An 18,886-nucleotide genomic window follows, 5' to 3' on the forward strand; every position below is an offset into this window, starting at 1 on the left:
GGTCGAGGACTAACCAACGTTGAAGCTTTATCTTAGGGTTGGTGGTTGTTGGCTTAGTTGGCTTTTTGTACTTGGGTTTAGAGATGGCCGTCCGGGAATCATAGTTCTGTGTAGCCATCGTAGAATCCCTGCACAACTAGAAGATTCTTGGGCACCCACCATTGATTGTCATAATAAAGATATGAGGTTGGGCTGCTTGTCGAGAATGTAGAGTTGAGGGCCAATGTCGACAACGACGAGTCATTGGTGGGTGGTGTCGACAGTGGGTGGTCGATCAACCGACTTTGGTGAGACATGGGGTGGGCGAATTAGAGAGACTGCCGGTAACGAGGAGGGGGCGTGAGGAGGAAGGGCAATTGAGGGTGAGGATTTGTGGATGATCTCCTCGTGGAGACATGAGAGTATAATGGCCTTTGTGCCGTTGATTTTCATGGTGGCCGTTTCTTCGTGCCAATTGATTTGGTAGAGTGGTATCAATCCACTCTTTTCCAATTATTATCCGACCTTGGAGTGCTCCTATATCTATAACATAAAATCTGTACTCCAACAGGTTATTTCCTATAGAAATTTTAGGAATGAAAGACCCAACACTCATTACACGCATTTTGTGTGATTGGAATGTAAGTATCTTCTTTTGTTAGTGTGGGTTTTCCAAGAGCTTTTCATGCCTCCAAGAATATGATATCGGTATATATGTGAGCTTTCCACCGTTGTAGACCATTCTCGATCGAAAGTCCAATCCATATTCGTGGTGGATTGAGTTCTGGTGGTAGTTCAGGGACAGTGGAAGACTTACTAGTTACTGTGGGGGGTTAAGAAGTACCCTTTGTGAAAGCAGATGCTGGATTCTATAGTGTTCTGGACCCAGCTTCCTCCACGGATGACTGCTTCATTAATCTCACTTGTGGGAACCACGTAGAACTTACAAGCCAATGGATTAGAGACAATATGTACAGTTTGTGTAAAGGATCCAAGGCTTTGTATGCGTTGTCCACTAGGCAATTGAACTTTGGCATGGACAGTTTTAAGAGGGTTTGCTCAGAAAGACCCATGTTTCCCATGGCAAAAGATTATGGCTAGCTGCTGTGGGAGACAAGGCATGTTTTCTTTGCATGTTTCTACCAAAGGAAAAATCTATCCAAACCCAAAGGGTGGCTGTTTCAGGTTGTGGAGCTACACTTACACTCAAGGTGTTAAACGAGACAATGAATGGCTTTATAGGGTTCATGAAGGGTCTGGCCATTTGGGAGCACGAATTGTGTGTCAAGTTTGTGACCTAGGAGGGTGTCAAGTGTAGCAAGGATTTTAAGCCAATCATGGTCAACTTCGTCACTATTGACACAAACGACCGTGTGCGTCATCAAGGGCTTGATGACAAGCATCGCAAACCAAAAGATCATTGCTCCTGACGGTAGTCACATAATCTTCAACAAATGAAGCGTTGGCCATGGGATGTGAGTGCCAAGTATATAAATTGACCTTAAGCGAGGTAGACATGATGCATGTCCCAATCATGTATTAGTCGAGTTTGTCTCATGAAAGGTCGACCCAAGATAGCATCATAGGCGGTGTTACGAAAGTCCATGACCACAAATGCGAGATGGAATGCCATGTCATAAACTTTGACCTTGAAGTCATGCACTAGGCCCAGGGGTTTTGCAGAGTTCCTGTCCGCAAGCTTGATCACCAATGTGGTGAGATCAAGACGTGGTTGGCCCCAGTTTTCCCAACACGTTTGTGTGAGGATACTTATGCCAGCACCTCCATCCAATATGCCTTTGACCACATCTCCGGTATAGGAAATGGTCAATGCTGCGCATGTGTTATCACCTTCAAAGTATTGTCCTAGCATATTGACGTGAATTGGTGCACCTTAGGGTTGTGGGTTATGGTGATGGAGTAAGTCTAAACGACGGGACTCAAATTCGTGCAAGAAATCTAAGGTGGCGCCCTCCTCCACAAAAGCCTATAGTTTGTGTTCCATCCGATTCCGAAGGTCATTCCATAAATTTGGACTACCTTTTAATCATGTTCCTATGAGAGTTAGATTTGGGAGGAAAGGAAGGCAAAGAAGCCGACCAGGTTGCGTTGATGAGTAGGGGATTCTTGAGGGACGAGGCCTTGATCATAGGGTAAACCAACAATAGTATATGGAAGTTCAATTTGGTCCTTATTTGACAGGTGTGGAAGTCGAGAGATGATTGTAGTAGGAGGATAAAATACCTCAACAAATTTGGTGTGCGGACCTCGTGAGTCGCTATCGGACTCTATGTCAGTGTTCGCAGCAAGTGGCTTGATGTGAACGTGGGATTTGGATTGGACCGTTTGTAGAATAGGCATTGGAGAACAAGGAGTCACATGATGAAAAAAATCGTTGTTTGTCAACATCATGTTTGCAAACGGATCGGCCTTGATCTTGAGTGTTTACGAGAACTCCTACCTTAGCTGGTGCGGAAGTTCAGGTTCAATGTGGGAGACGGCACGCACTCAAGTACGGGATCAAAGGTTACGAAAATGGGTGACGGTTCAAGTTGAGCCTGGTATTGCTCTACCAGTGCTTGGGCCTCTTAAAGACGTTGCTTCTCAAGGATGGCATTGGGACAGGTGGCCAACCGTTTTTCTCACTTGGTGGGTTTTTAGTGGCAGTTCGGCACGATCATTGCTCCCGGAGGAGGAGGATGTGGTCTTTGTTGAGCCCGTGCGGATGCTAACCCGATCGTCTCCATGGCCAACGTGCTTAGAGCATTGTTTCTTTTGTGATGTGGCACAAGATATGCTTGAAAAAAACACTTTTTCCAACCAATCAAAATAAAGATCACACTCAAAAATAACTACCAAAAATTATATCTAATACCCGAGTTTTAAACCCAAAAAAAATAAAAATAAAAAAAATAATCTTGTATTAATTAAGAAGAAGCCGGCATACAAAACACTGCAACAAACACAACACAGGTGCTTCCTCCATGGTTGGCCGCCTTCACAGGAAGTCTACATTGCTAATACAGAAGTAGAACACACAACCTACCTCCTAATCTCCAAAGGGAGGGGCTACTGTGTAGAGACAACTTACCTGCTACTGTGTAGAGACCCTCTACCAGACTGCGACAGAATAAAACAATAGCGAACCTTGCTGCCAGCCTTGTTCCTGCTCCATCGACTGCTGGGGAATTCCAGCCCATAAAAATACACTACAACCACTCAGCAGAAAGCATCTGATTTGATTATCTGACCATCTGTGGTAGTGCACTACATCAGTAAGAAAAATTTAAGTGGGCAGCATGCATCATTCATGCGCAAGCGCACCAGTGTTTGGGGAACTTATTTAATTTTCAAACTATTGTCCATTTTGGATCTTCATCAACTCTTGGAACTGCATCACTGAATTTTGCTTTTGAATAGCCCAACAAGATGCGACTCAGCAGATAGGGACGCAATCAAATTGCTGTGGTGCAACAAGAGAGCAAATGAGCAGAAATTGCCCCCTTCTTGCCCGCGTAATAAGTGATACAACTGCAAAGAGCATGGCATTGCTCATATCCGATTTGATAGCAACAAATCAGAGATTTCTGCCCCACAGCTTGTGCTTTCTGTTGTAAGCACGACTTGAAGAGCTGGAGCATGCATCAGATATTTTTGGAAGAGCAACAAAAGCACATTGCTAATTGGTGGTGGGTAATAATGGCCATTTTAAAAATCTATTTTTTATTCACGATCACCTGATGCTGAGTTTATGTAGACAAATTGCAGACCTGTCAATGCCAGTTATTTGTGGTAAGAATGTAGATGGTCTCATAGACTGAGTTACATCCTCCACAAGAAGACCCGCCAGACGAGCTGATGAAATAAACATATTTAGTGTGTCTATGCTCCGAATAACTGTGGCCAGGAACGCAATGGGCAGCGCATCAGTGTTAGATTCCATCCCATTCAGATGTCCACTATGCATGCGTTCTTGACCAATGGTAGCTTTTCTACCAGGTCGACATTTGTCATGCTTGTGCCTTGAAAGAAACCAAGTCAATACTTGCACAAGATGGGGAATACAGGAGGGATCATAAATTAGGTCAGCACCAATGCTGTCAGAGAAAACATTCTCTCGATCAATACTATCACCAGAAACTAGCCCAGAGGAGAACATGAGAACTTCATGGGGACACTTACATGACCTCTGCACCAAAGTTTGCAACTTCATCCTCAGTTGCTGATTCCCACAGAAGTTCCTGGCATTCCACCTAAGACCCACAGAAAACCCCAAACACAAGCACCCTTCTTATACGTGTTTTCCTAGGTTTACAAAAGAATATCTTGAATACAGGACATGACCTCATTTTTACAGAAGACCATGCAGTTAGAAATCCAGTTCGTTTTTCAAATACAGTTAACTCTTCAACACCTTGTATCTTCAATATCTTGACTACTATATTCATTTTGTCAAAATACCAAGAGTTGCCAGTGTATGATTCCAGAATTCAGGCCCTGCAGGTGTTCCTTCAAACCTGCCAACTAACCCTGGACTAAATTTATTTGTCAGGATCTGCTCAACAGTCCATTTGTCAGGATCTGCTCAACAGTCCATTTGTGACATGCTTAGAGAGTATTCATGGCCAAAGGAGGCCCCGTACACGGAAACAAATACACCAAAGAAGCCAGCCATTTTCTTTGTTCGAGAAGGAATCCATTGATCAACTTGCAAGCAGATTTGATTAGTTTGTCTCCAAATTTCAAGATATGTTTTGTATGGTTAGCAGCCAAAGAAAAAAAACAACCCAGCGTCACTAAGCAGATAGTATCAAAAGCATAAAATTGAAGAATTTCCTGATTGAAACCAAAACTGAGGGAGAACTCTTTTAAACCCTAATTGTGTGTTATGTAAAGTAGCATGTAAATTTACCGTAGTTCTCCGCTGATGCTGATCATCCAGTAATATCCCGTTTATCGAAAAATTGTGCTTCAAGTTGGCCATCGTGAAAGGGTTTCCATCAGTTGCTATAACCTGCATAAAGCAACTCATAAGCACTCAAAAAAACACCAAAGCCACTGTGGCAGGGTTCCCATCTGTTGATATAACCTGCATGAAGCAACTTATAAGCACTCAAAAAAGTAATATTATGGTCAGGGATTGCACAACACTCCATACCAATTCTGATTGAGAATTTGCAGCCTGATCTCAGATAGCCTTTGTGGCTGAAGAACAAACAAATTGTCATACATCCATTGGCAAAAGGCTACAAAGTCGCAGATACCACACAGTACGTGCCAGCTATGAGAGATCATAGAAGATGCAAAATGTGCAAACCTCATGTAGTGTTCTGTCCTCAACAATGCTCCCTTCAGAAAGTGTTACATTCATGCAACTGTTTCACTGATCCTCTTGTTAAACCCTGATCTCAGAATGTTACAATTTGTTGTTTCAAGTAAGATATAGATCAAGTTTACCTTTTCTGGGTGGAATATGGGAGGTCGTGGGGTTGACCACCCTCTGCTGCAGCAGGAGACGTTGAGAATTAAAAAAGAGCTCACATCAGACTCCCCTTAAAATTCATCATTTCGTACTAGCCACCTATATCGTTGGTCTAGCCCTCTAGATTATCGTGTTGCATGTAAGCACCTTAGGCTAATCCTGTAAACACATTACATTGTAATGATGCTTCCTCTCCCTAAGAAATGCTTACGTCCTTGTAGACAAATCAAGAAATCTGTTGCTTTTGTCCTTTCCTTCCATTTCACCAAACAGTCTTTATACTCGGTAAGGCAAGTGTCAAGTTATGCCGTATCCAAGATCCTTTCAAAGTTCATGTGAAAAATTAGGTCAGCACAAATAAGTCAACAAGGGCTTCATTACCTGCCAGGTTCTGAAAATTTGTCTTTTTTAGTTTTAAAAATTGCATATTCTTCTCAATTAGTTTGCCTCTTATTTTTACATATTACAAAGCATAACCTCAATAATCACATTGACCCTCTCCCTTATTTTGTGCAAAATCTTGCTTAATGAGAGCAGTTAACCCTAATTACTCCATCATTTTTCAAAAGTGAGGGTACAAATCAAGCATTAAAGTGTTGCTATAGCATGCTAAAGCATCATTGATGAAAGCCCCCGTGTTTGGATCCCTAATTTTTGGAAACCCTGATTTTTCCAAGGTATTTTCTCTAAGGGATTAGACATTCGCATTGGAAACTTTCATTTTCTAAGACCTCCCCAAATTCATAGCATACCATGGCTACCCACATGTTCATTGACAAATTCAATGGGGAAAGTTTCCATACCTGGCAGAGTAAACTAAAATTTAGTCTCATGAGGGAGGACCTTTGGCCTTTCATTGGAGAAGAGAAGATGCCCAAGACTAAAGATGCAGCTAGAAAGCATGGAAGCTTAGGGATCAAAGTGCCCTTGGCCTCTATGATAATTTCATACACTACGTTGCAGATCTCCCCACCTCCAAAGAAGTCTATGAAAAGCTGGACAAGCTTTTGGGGCTCAAGCAAAGAAATAGTTTCTTTGTAGATAGCGCTCTATGGTCTTTTAATGCAACCACATGAGATCTTTGATGCTCATGTGAACAGGATGAAGTCCTTAATGAAGCAGCTTGTAGGTCTAAAGGTACAAGTTGAAGATGATGTGGCCCTAGCAAAACTCATAAAGTCCATGCCTGAAGAGCTTTACGAGAACCTCATCACCACAGCGAAGAACCTGCCAAATTTTACCTTTGAAGGAGTTGTAGCCTCCTTGAAGGAAGAAGAAAGAAAGATAAAGAACAAAGCAGAGGGGAATAACTCCTTCAAAGGTAAAAAGCGTTTCATCTATGGCAAGAATAATCATGCAACGAACGACTCCTATGCCAAGAAGCCTTGTCGAAAAACCAACCACGATGAGAACAATTGCTTTCACAAGAAAGCAAAGGCCAATGTCACACAGAAGAAACCTGCAAAGAAGATGCAAACTTTGCAGAGTATGAAGACTCATGGGCCTTTTAAAGATCTACTACATAGAAAGTGGCATGACTACCATTGTACTCTACTCCAAGGACAGAACCAGACACAACTTCTAGTGAAACTATGTCATAGGTATAGATTTATCCAAATGAAGTGTGTACTAGGATAACGCTTGTCACGTGCATCCCGCACTTGGATGCCACATAGACATATCTGAACAAGAAGGTGCAGGACCTAGGGTGGAAAACTGGTCCCATGTGAGCCCAGTCTGGGACGAGTCAACTAGGGTTCCACTCCATTCGTCCGAGGTCAGGTGTGCATTGTCCTACACATGCGTCCAAGGTCAGGTGTGCAATGTCCTACACATGAAACAGTGCTAGTCCACGCTATGAGTTTCCCTCTGGAATGATGTTAGTTGTTCTGTGTATCTAGTATGATACTGGATGCCAGACCTCTATGTAGAACTTAGGTTGCATATAGAACAGGGGGCAGCCCTTTTGGCTCTCCAAGAAAAGCAGGTAAAACTCCTTGCACTGTGCATGGGAAGGCCTTTGAGGCTCTACCCTAAGAGGGCCAGGAGGCCCAAGAACAGCCCAATGTGCTGTCGGGCCAACTCCAAAAGGAAGGCCTAGACAACAAGGCGGCCAGCCTTAGGACCTGAAAGTGGCATGACTACCATTGAACTTGTCAAAACCTCATAGGATCTCCTCGTGGAACACTCATGGTACAAGACTCGAAACCTGCAAACAAACCAAACAAACAAGACAGGGGTGCAAGCCTGACTCACCTCCCAACCTCGACAGCCGTGGGCAAGCCCACAAGACTTGGTTGTCCCCACCGAGCCACGAGCTGAGCTAACTAGATGGACGTACCGACCAATCTCTATCTCGTGACGTCCCATACCGCCACGAAGCTACCCTCGCCGGCCTCGAGATTGCTGCCGGCCTCGGCTGCATGAAGCAGGTGCACATCTGCACTAGATCCAGACTTCTGACCATAGAGCTCTCACAAAGTCACGCAAGACTCTATATGACTAATGACTAACCTTGGCCACCCTTTTATAGGCTCTTGACCGGTCATTGGGCGTCCACACTTGGGCGCCTGCCCGTCCATACTTGGGTACCCACCCGTTAGTCTATCTCTAACTCAGCTCCTCAATCAGCTTGCCTAGCTCCAAGCTTCCCCAAACCTCGAAGCTAGTCTTGTGTGCATGTAGCACACGGTAGATACACACTGTGCACATGACATACTCCCCTTCCTCTAAGAGCTCACTCCTGAGCTCACTAAAAAGCCAGGGTAATCTCTCTGAAGAGTAGTCAATGTCTCCCATGTAGCGTCCTCCTCAACACGATCCTTCCACTTGATCTTGTATTCCATGATAAGCGTATTACGCAATCTTCTTTCACGAAATCCAAGAATCTTTTCAGATTCGTGTGGAACAAATGTCATGTCCTCGACATCTATGATTTCTTGAGGAGTAACTAACTGGTCTGTTCCACCTAGTACTTCCTTAAGTCTACTGACATAAAATACAGGATGAACTTTCACATGAGAAGGCAAATCCAATTCATATGCGACTGAACCAATCCGTCGTGTAATACGAAATGGTCCACAGTATCTAGGGGATAATTTCGGAGATCGACATGTCCGTAAAGTCTCGGAATCTTTCAGAACTCGCAAATACACCGTCGTTCCTTCAGATAACTTTCTGGGTGAACGATGTCTATTAGAATAAAATCTGTCTCGGTCTTGAGCACTTCTAATAGATTCCTTCGTAACTTGTAACATGTCTTGCATATCTTGCAAAAAATTACGTGCTGCATCATGCTGAAGTCCTGAGAATCCCACTGTAACACGCGATCTAGATTGAAAACTATACATAAGCATGAAAGGACTAAAACCTGTACTCGTATGCTTAGTACTGTTATATGCATATTCTAACATAGGAAGATAATCCTCCCATGAACTCTGCCTTTTGGATACATATGCTCAAAGCATATCCTACAAAATTTGATTCACTCTTTCAGTCTGGCCATCAGATTGAGGATGATCTCAGGAACTCAAATTCAAAGTTGTTTCCAACTTCTCAAAAACAAGTTTCCAAAAATCACTCGTAAACTTCCCTATCACTGACTATGTCCTGCAGTAACCCATACAATCTAAACAATTGCTCGATAAACTACCTTGCTAATTGCGTAGCTGTGATGGTCTTCCGGGTCTGTAAAAATCTAGCCATTTTTGTCAAGCGATCTACCACAACCTAAATAGAATCGTGGCCTTGATGTGTTCTTGGCAATCCGGTAATAAAATCCATGTAAATACTTTCCCATTTATTACCTGGGATTTGCAAAGGATGCAACAACCCAGCCTGTCTAAAGCGTTCAGCTTTATTTGCTTGACAAACTTGACACTTGAGAACATAATCTTCTACATACTCTTTCATCTTTGGCCAATAAAAAGTGTCTTTCACTAACGATAAATGTCCTGTGTACCCCAGGGTGTCCAACAGAAGGGACATCGTGACACTCCTTAAGAATCTTGGACCGAATGTCCGAGATATGTGGTACACAAATTTTGTCATTACGGAATAGTAAACCATTCCGAATCATCCATTGGCCTCCTACAGCCTGAATGGTAGGCTACTTAGTCTCATCGAGTCTTGGTCAATCAATGAGCTCCCGTCTGGATCTTCTGCCAAAATGGACCAAAATAACTATCAGTCCTACAAAGCCCTCTCAATGACTGAAATAAGTCAATAGAAATCTCGGTGAACGACAAAGTATTCACCTCTCTAATTCGACTAAGCGCATCTGCAACACTATTCATGGACCCTTTTCTATAACGAATCTCAAAATCAAAATCTTGCATTAATTCAACCCATCAAGCTTTCCTTCCTCTCAAATCGTCCGCATCACACACATACTTGATCAGTCAATACATCATCAGTCAATACCGCAAACTTGGAGCCATATAAATAATGTCTCCAAACCTTGAGAGCGTGAATCACAGCATAAAGCTCCTTCTCAAGGGTTGGCCAACAAGATTGAGTGTCGTCTAGCTTATTACTTACAAAAGCAGCAGGTCTACCATCTTGAAATAGAGCAGTCCCGATGGCATAGTCACTGGCATCAGTTTCAAGAACATAAGGCCGACTAGGATTGGGTAATGCTAAGATAGGTGCTTCCTTGACTTTATTTTTCAAAAGTCTGAAGGCCATATCCAGATCATTATTCCAAGTGATAGACTGATTTGACTTACGTCCACGACCTTTCAACAAGTCGGTCATCGGTAGTGTGAGCTGAGAGTACTCTCGCACAGATTTTCGAAGAAAAACAACAAAACCGAGAAAAGAACGAAGTTGTTTCACTGTTCGCGGTATAGGCCAGTCCAAAACCTTTTGAACTCGGTCATAGTCAATGCTCAACCCATCTCGAGTGATCTTGTGTCCCAAGTAAATGATGTCTGTCCTCATGAAAAACTCACATTTTCCTAATTTAGCATATAGTCGATTTTGTCTTAAAATAGTTAAGACAATCGTGAGGTGTTGAACGTGATCATCAAGAGTACGACTATATATCAAAATATCATCCAAGAACACAACCACAAATTTTCCCAAATGTTCACGAAAAAGATCGTTCATCATTTGCTGGAAAGTGGCGGGAGCATTGGTTAACCCAAAAGGTAATACAAGAAACTCGTAATGGCCATACCTAGTCCGAAAGGCGGTTCTTTCGACATGCCTTTCATGAATACGTATCTGGTGATAGCCAGTACGTAAATCTATCTTCGTGAAATATTTCGCTCCTGCTTACCGGTCAATCAGGTCATCTGATGTAGGGAGAGGATAACGGTTCTTGATTGTCAACTTGTTCAATCTCTTATAATCTATACACATTCTCCAGGTGTTGTCCTTCTTTCTCCTAAGCAACACAGATGCACCCCAAGGTGATTTACTTGGACGGATCTGACCCATCCTCAAATAATCTTCGAGTTGTTTAGCCAATTCATCTTCCTCAGCTTGGCTTATCCTGTAAGGTGGAATACTAACAGGGTGAGCACCAAGGACCAGGTCAATACGATGATCTACTGCCCTTTCAGGTGGTAAGCCTGAGTTAGGAAATATATCTTAAAACGAATCAAGTATCTTCTGTAATTCTTTGCTTTCAAATACACTTAATTCATTGACATCCATAGAAGGTATGAGAAATGAAGAAAGTGGAATCAATACACAATGGAAAGCAGTATACAAAGAAGAACCCATTATATTACCAAAATCAACTGTATTTACAAGAGGTTCCTGAGAGGGATGTATACAATCACCTAAGATACTATACTGGGTGTTCCTATGTTCAAAAGAAAAAAAAATGACTAGACCAATCTATCTGGACTTCAAGAGTCTTGCGAGAAAGTACGGTAACTGACATACCTGTCAAAGACAACTGGTTAGCTGCCTTTGGCTTGGGTCCAAAGTTGGTCTTTGCACCCTTTTGCTTCAGGCACTCGTTACGCATGTGTCCTTTTTCTTCGCAGATGAAGCAACATCCCTCCTCCTTGAGCTTCAAAGCCTTAAGGAGACGTTTCTTCTTCGCTGGTATCGAAGTTGAATTCTTTGAAGGTTGGTCCGAAGACTTTCCTTCAGTCGTGCTAACCATTGGTGCAAAGAACTTCCTTTTGTGCTTGTTCCCCTGCTCGGTAACAGGTTTAGCCTTAGAAGAGACCATTGTACCATCATAGATACGAGCGGAATTGTAATATAAGGAAGCTTCGGAGAAAGATCGATAACTTCAAAACTCAGAATTCAATACTCTTTTCGCGACGGAAATTAACGCACAAACTTGAAAGGAGAAGTGCAGAAAACAGAGAAAGAGAGGGAGAGATGGAGAGGACAGAGTATTGGGTCCCAATTACCCTCTGTAGGGCCCCCACCACGGATGGTGTATTTGCTTTATTAGAATGATGAGAAAACTGAAAGAAAATACAGCAACCTTGGACCTATTCTTGGCTGGGAATACCCTGCCCTTGACCTGAATCCTTCACCCCTTTGCGTTAGCAAGCCCTTGGCTGTCTTGGCCCCTTGGTTTGCTTGAGCACTTGGTGAAAAATGAGATGAATCATTGGGATTATGGCCTCCACTATTTATACTTCTCTTCAGGAGCAGTCGGCCAGCTGATAAACAGGCAGCCAGCACCAATGTCCCACGACTGGTGAAAATTCAACAATAAATGCTAAATTAAATCCCAAAAATGCTGTCTTTTTTTCCTAACAGGCTGAAAGTGATGCGCCTGCGTCTGATTGGCTGGACACAACTTTTGTCCACAATCCTAGGGCTGGGCAGCCTGTATGGGCTGCCCCATACATGCCCTACAGCCATATAAAGGCTGTAAACTCCTGGAAATTGCCTTATCTGTGCCCTAGGGCTGTCCTACAGCCTCTCCATGGCTGGTGGGTTCAGCCTCGGCCTTCCTGGCCCTCATGGGGGTGGTTCTACACCATTCCCATGCCCACACTAAGATCCGGGGTAGCCCTATGGGCTGGCCCCTTGTCCTAACCACTATCTACTCAATGATCTGGCATCCGGTACCATACCAGATACACAGAACCACTGACATCATTCTAGAGGGAGACTCACAACACGGACTGGCACTGTTTCATGTGCAGGACCTTGGACTCATGTGCAGGACAGTGCACATCTGACCTTGGACTCATGTGCAGGACAATGCACACCTGACCTCGGACGACTGAGATGGATCCCTGGCTGACTCGTCCCGGACTGGGCTCACATGGGACCAGTTCACCATCCCAGTTCCTGCACCTTCTGTACAGAAATGTCTATGTGGCATCCAAGTGCGGGATGCACGTGACATCCCCTTCTGCTTAACTTGACGGAAGCTGCATAGCCTCCAAATAATCCGTCAATAACGCCGGATAGTCTTCGAAGAGCTCCTTGTCGAGCCATACCGCTTCATGAGTTCCTCGGTCCTGAAACTTTGTGAGGAACTGTCGTAGTCTTCGGCCTAAGCCATGCTTGAAACGGTGCAGAAGGATCTGTTCTGGAACCATTACTTCTGCTTCATCAACAATGTCTGGTTTCGCTTCGTCTTTGACCTCTGAAGGGGGTGGACCTGCATATGGCTTTAACCAACTGACATGAAATACATCGTGCATGGTCCAACTCGGAGGTAGCTTTAACTGTATAGACACCTCATTAATCTTTTTCCAGATGGGAAATGGTCCGAAGCTCCTAAAAGACAACTTTGGGCATCGCTTGCCCACCTGTTTCAGTCTTTGCTTCATAATCCGAAGATAAACCCAATCTCCTTCCGAAAACTTCACATCCCTTCAGTCTTTATTGGCCTGTCGAGTGTAGGCCTCTTGCGCTTTAGCCAATCTATCCTTTACTGACTCTAAAATCTCCTGGTAAGACTCCGTCACTCTGTTCGCCTCCCGTACTAAAGACGAAGTCCTGGTTAACAACGACTGGAAAGGTCTTCCAAACGCTGCCTCATATGGAGTCCTGCCAATAGCTGAAGAAAAAGAGTCATTCAAAACAGCTTGAACTAAAGACAAAAACGATTCCCACTTACCTTGCTGATTGTGGACATAACACTTCAGCACATCAAAGGCCAACTGGTTGTATATCTCTGTCTGGCTGTCTGTCTGTGGGTGGAATGCACTTGAAAAATTTAGCTTAGTACCAAAATTATCAAACAATGCCCTCCAAAAATGACTGGTAAACTTGGCATCTCGGTCTGACACTATGGTTCTAGGAATCCCGCCAATCGCGTACCAATGCCGAATGAACAACTGGGCAACATACTCGGCGGTCACATTGGCCCTGCAAGGAATAAGCATAACAAATTTACTAAACCTATCAACAATAGTTAAGCACTGCGTATTACGCTTGCTCGGACTGGGAGGCAGATTTGTGACAAAGTTCATCGAAATGTCCTGGAAGGAACCCTCAGGAATTGGCAAGGGCTGTAACAACCCTATCTTCTTTCCACGAGAAGCTTTCACCTTTTGACAAATGTCACAGCGTTGTACATATGTAAACACATCACGCCTCATCTTTGGCCAATAGTATTGCCATTCTAATTTCTCCAGAGTCGATTTCATGGCCGTGTGACCACCTATAATGGCGTCATGGGCATCCCAGAATGACTTCATGACACATAGTCGGCCTTTGTCGAAAAGCCAACCGTCGCGTATCAGAAAATGGCATGGTCCTGTGGCATCCAATGCCTGTTCCCACTGAGTACCGAATTCCTCAGAATCCGCGTACGTGTGCTTCATGTCCTCTAGTCCTGTACCAACAAGGTCAAGTCTAGTGTTCTGAATCGTAGACACTTGTCCCTTCCTGCTCAAAGCATCGGCCACTGGATTGGCCTTTCCTGGAAGGTACTCAATCATACCACCGAACTGCTGGAATATCTGACTCTAGCGGTGTTGTCGATCACTCCACTGTGCACTCCGCTTTGTCTGAATCCAGCGCAATGCCTGATGGTCAGTGCGAACCTCGAAGTCACGGCCATATAGGAAATGTTTCCAATGTTTCAAGGCCTGTATTACTGCTAGGAATTCTCGATCATAGATGAGATGTTACTCGCATCGGTGATCACCTGAAATGGTTCGTCCCACGAGGCAGGGGCTAAACAAGGCGCTTCTGACAAAGCCATCTTGAGGTTTTGGAATGCCTCCAACGCTCGTGGAGTCATTCGAATCTTTTGCCTTCTTGTTTTCACTCCCTTTAGCAAAGAGATCCAAAAACTTGTCTATGTGGGTGGAATATGCCTGGCATATACCCACAAATGATCTAATGTCATAAGTTGTCTGAGGTACTTCCCAATTAACAATCTCGGCCACTTTAGCCAGATCAAGTCGAATGCCTTCAGCACTAATTATATATCCCAAGTAATGCACCTAGAACAGATAAAATTCTGACTTCTTTTCATTGACGTAGAGCTCGTTGCTTTCCAGCAACTTAAGCACTTTCTCCACATCAATGTCATGCTACTCAACTGTAGCTAAAAATATGAGTATGTCGTCCAAAAATATGAACACACACTTTCCAATCAACTCCCGGAAAACACGCATCATCATGCGGTTAAATGTAGCTCAGACATTCCTCAAACCAAATGGCATGACCACAAATTCATAGTGGGCCCGTTCTGTACAGAAGGCTATCTTGGGGATGTCCCCCTCTACAACCCGTACCTGGTGGTACCTGCTCTTTAAATCCAGTTTTGAGAACACCTTTGCTCCATTCAGCCTCTCGAGAATATAGTCATCGGGAATTTGCTCTTGATAGTAAGCTTGTTGAGTGCACGATAATCGACACACAAACGGGAAGACCCATCCTTTTTCTTGACAAATAAGATCGGTGCTGCAAATGGCGATACACTGGGGCGGATGAAGCCAGCTTACAACAATTCTTGGAGTTGGCGGTCCAACTCCGATTCCATTGCCTTTGAAAGGCGATACGGAAACTTGCTCGGGGTTTCCGAGCCTGGGAGAAGGTCAATCCCGTGATCCTCCGGTCTGGACGGGGGGAGCTGGGAAGGGAGGCTGTCCCCAAGAAAAATCTTCTGGAACTTTTCATGGAGAACCGAGTAATTCTCGGAAGCACTGGTCACCGTCTGGGCTGTCTAGATGTAAATCATTGCACACTGTGCGCCTTTCCTGACTACTCGCTTAGCCTACAAGTGGCTGATGAGCGGAAAGTTCGGAATTCCTGGCTCACACTTAATGGTCACCGGGGCGTTTGACACATTCCGATTGATCTGGAACGTGTGCTTGTCCCACTTGACATCAGGGAGAAACTTGTGAAACCACTGAATACCCAAAATTATGTCTGCTCCTATAAGAGGGGCAACCATAAAGTCACGCACAAACTCTATGCCCTGAATCACTAACTTAGCACCTAGAGCTTCATACTTGACGCTCGTTGTCATACCTGTGCTAAAACCCTCAACCTATTTGTCCACCGGAGTTAGCTCGAAACGGGCACGCCTAGCGGCCTGTTCCGTGACCACATCCTCCGTGCTGCCGCTGTCAAACAAGACAACGACTCTCTGGCCACCTATGTAGCCAAAGGACTTGAGCAATTCGTTGCGCTCATACTCCTGGTCATGGGCGCTCTTCTGCTTATCTTCGAGCTCCAAGCTAATAATTGCTCCAACTAAAGCACCGGGGTTTGAAGAACTAGGGTCAGCCGCCGCTGGGGTCTGTGTGGGAGCTGAGCTCACCACGGAAGCTGTGGAGGCGGCGGCGGCCTTTGGAGGCTTCTTCGGACAATCCCGAGAAGTATGTCCTTTTGTATGACAAAAGAAACATCTACCCTCCTCCTTGTACTGAGAAAGCTCCTCAGCACTCAACTTGCCACCTGTCTTGCCTGCCTCCGCTTTTTGGTCTGGAGTAAGCTTAGACGCATTGTTCAAGTTCTTGGAGCCAGAGGCTCCCAGGCTCTGTCTTGGGGAAGACCCCGTCTGGTTCTGGCTTTTGCCCCCCGAGGTGTTAGTCCTGGGAGAAGCCGGCTGGGAAGTCTTGGGCTTGCCACCATTGTGTTTCATTTCTACACTCTGCACAAGCGAGAGTGCGTCCTCAAAGGTGGCTTGCCTAGACATATACTTACTGAAATTCATTTTCTCGGGAAAATCATTCGAGGGCGCCGCCGTTGTCAATCTAGCGTCCAAAGCTCTGAGGTAACGCTCGTGTTCCACGCGTCGCATGGTGTCGTCTTCTCGTTGTCGGATCTCCAATGCACGCATCTGCAACTCAAGCAAGGAGCTTGGCTGCAGCTGTGACCCCGCGAGAGGGTCCCTGTGATGAGGATCTGGTATCTGAGATACGGAAGGAGAGGGAGGAGGAGTTGGAAAACGCGACGCTGGAGAGCGGGTACGCTTCTCCAGAGCCAAGATCCGCGCCTTCTGCTCATCCAACTTGGCTGTCTGTTCTGCGAGTGCTCGCATCATCTGCTAGAACATGTCTGACACTCAAGCCGGGTCCCCTAGGTGGGCTGCCAAGTGCCCTAGCTGGGCTGCCTGGTGCACTCTGGTCCCATGGTTCTGGGTCTCTCTCGTCGCCGAAGCTCGCCACAGCAGGAAAATGCAATTCCTTTCCAGAACGCAATCTGACCATCCACTATCTGTGTGGGAGACTTCCGGAGACTTCCGGAGGCTTCCGGAGGCTAAAAACCAAGCGTCCTTCGAGGACTCCGAAAGGGGTAGTCCACCAGCGTCTAAAAACCAACCACACGAGCGAGAAAAATTTTCTGGTTTTCTTTGCTGAATCTTTGTCCTTGAAGTAGGCTCTGATACCACTGTAATATGCGGAAGCTTCGGAGAAAGATCGGTAACTTCAAAACTCAGAATTCAGCACTCTTTTCGCGACGGAAATTAACGCACAAACTTGAAAGGAGAAGTGCAGAAAACAGAGAAAGAGAGGGAGAGATGGAGAGGACACAGTATTGGGTCCCAATTACCCTCGGTAGGGCCCCCACCACGGATGGTGTATTTGCTTTATTAGAATGATGAGAAAACTGAAAGAAAATACAACCACCTTGGACCTTTTCTTGGTTGGGAATACCCTGCCCTTGACCTGAATCCTTCACCCCTTTGCGTTAGCAAGCCCTTGGCTGTCTTGGCCCCTTGGTTTGCTTGAGCACTTGGTGAAAAATGAGATGAATTATTGGGATTATGGCCTCCACTATTTATACTTCTCTTCAGGAGCAGTCGGCCAGCTGATAAACAGGCAGCCAGCACCAATGTCCCACGACTGGTGAAAATTCAGCAATAAATGCTGAATTAAATCCCAAAAAATGCTGTCTTTTTTTCCTACCAGGCTGAAAGTGATGCGCCTGCTTCTGATTGGCTGGACACAGCTTTTGTCCACAATCCCAGGGCTGGGCAGCCTGTATGGGCTGCCCCATACATGCCCTACAGCCATATAAAGGCTGTAAACTCCTGGAAATTGCCTTATCTGTGCCCTAGGGCTGTCCTACAGCCTCTCCATGGCTGGTGGGTTCAGCTTGGGCCTTCCTGGCCCTCATGGGGGTGGTTCTACACCATTCCCATGCCCACACTAAAATCCGGGGTAGCCCTATGAGCTGGCCCCTTGTCCTAACCACTATCTACTCAGTGATTTGGCATCCGGTACCATACCAGATACACGGAACCACTGACCTTGGACTCATGTGCAGGACAATGCACACCTGACCTCGGACGACTGAGATGGATCCTTGGCTGACTCGTCCCGGACTGGGCTCACATGGGACCAGTTCACCATCCCAGGTCTTGCACCTTCTGTACAGAAATGTCTACGTGGCATCAAAGTGCGGGATGCACGTGACAAGAATAAATGGCCTCGTCCAAGGTTTTGCATTTGTTATTTTTAACCTGTAAACGGTATGAGTCGGGTAAACCGGCTACGAAGAACCCCAAAAGAGTTGTGGGATCCATCTTCGTAGCTTTGATCTGCAAGTCCCTAAATTTCTGGAGGTATACCTCATAAGTGAGGTTCTGCGAGATCATGGTCAAAGTAGTAAACCGGGCAACAACATCATAGTCATCCTCTTTCTTAAGGAATTCTTTCTTGAAGACGTCTTCGAACTGTGCCCAAGTCGTTGGTTTAGGGTTGAGTTCTTTCCACCAAAGCAAAGCTTTGCCTGAGAGGAAACCTGCTGCTAATTGGATCTTTTTCCCATCGTCATATGGATGGAACTGAAAATGGACTTGCCACTTATGTAGCCAAGTGTCCACTATCTCCTTGGTACGCTGCTTTTGCTCGCCCCCGAACTGTTCCGGAGTAATGCTGGGGCCTAAAGCAAATGCCAAGATATCCATACCCGAAAGAGTAGATAGGGTAGTGGTCAACAAAGAGATGGAGTTCTACAAAGCCTGCATCTACGCGACGATTTGTGCTTGACGTTCCGAGGAAGAAGCTTCGAGAGCAACTTTAA

General features: G+C 45.1%; 1 protein-coding gene across 1 annotated transcript in view; it reads right to left on the reverse strand.

The window, feature by feature from the left end:
- Positions 1 to 2,881: 2,881 nt before the first annotated feature.
- Positions 2,882 to 18,886, reverse strand: part of LOC147625320 (uncharacterized) — a 37,172-nt gene continuing 21,167 nt past the window's right edge. The window contains exons 7-9 of the mRNA XM_086818644.1: positions 4,892 to 4,993; positions 4,162 to 4,232; positions 2,882 to 4,076 (exon numbers count right to left, since the gene is read on the reverse strand). Of these exons, the coding sequence (XP_086674770.1) occupies positions 3,713 to 4,076; positions 4,162 to 4,232; positions 4,892 to 4,993 (537 nt within the window). The 3' untranslated portion in view covers positions 2,882 to 3,712. The remainder of the gene's footprint in view (positions 4,077 to 4,161; positions 4,233 to 4,891; positions 4,994 to 18,886) is intronic.

This window comes from Cibotium barometz, chromosome 24 (assembly GCF_041138505.1).
Source record: "Cibotium barometz isolate CiBa-2024 chromosome 24, ASM4113850v1, whole genome shotgun sequence".
NCBI classification, from domain to species: domain Eukaryota; kingdom Viridiplantae; phylum Streptophyta; class Polypodiopsida; order Cyatheales; family Cibotiaceae; genus Cibotium; species Cibotium barometz.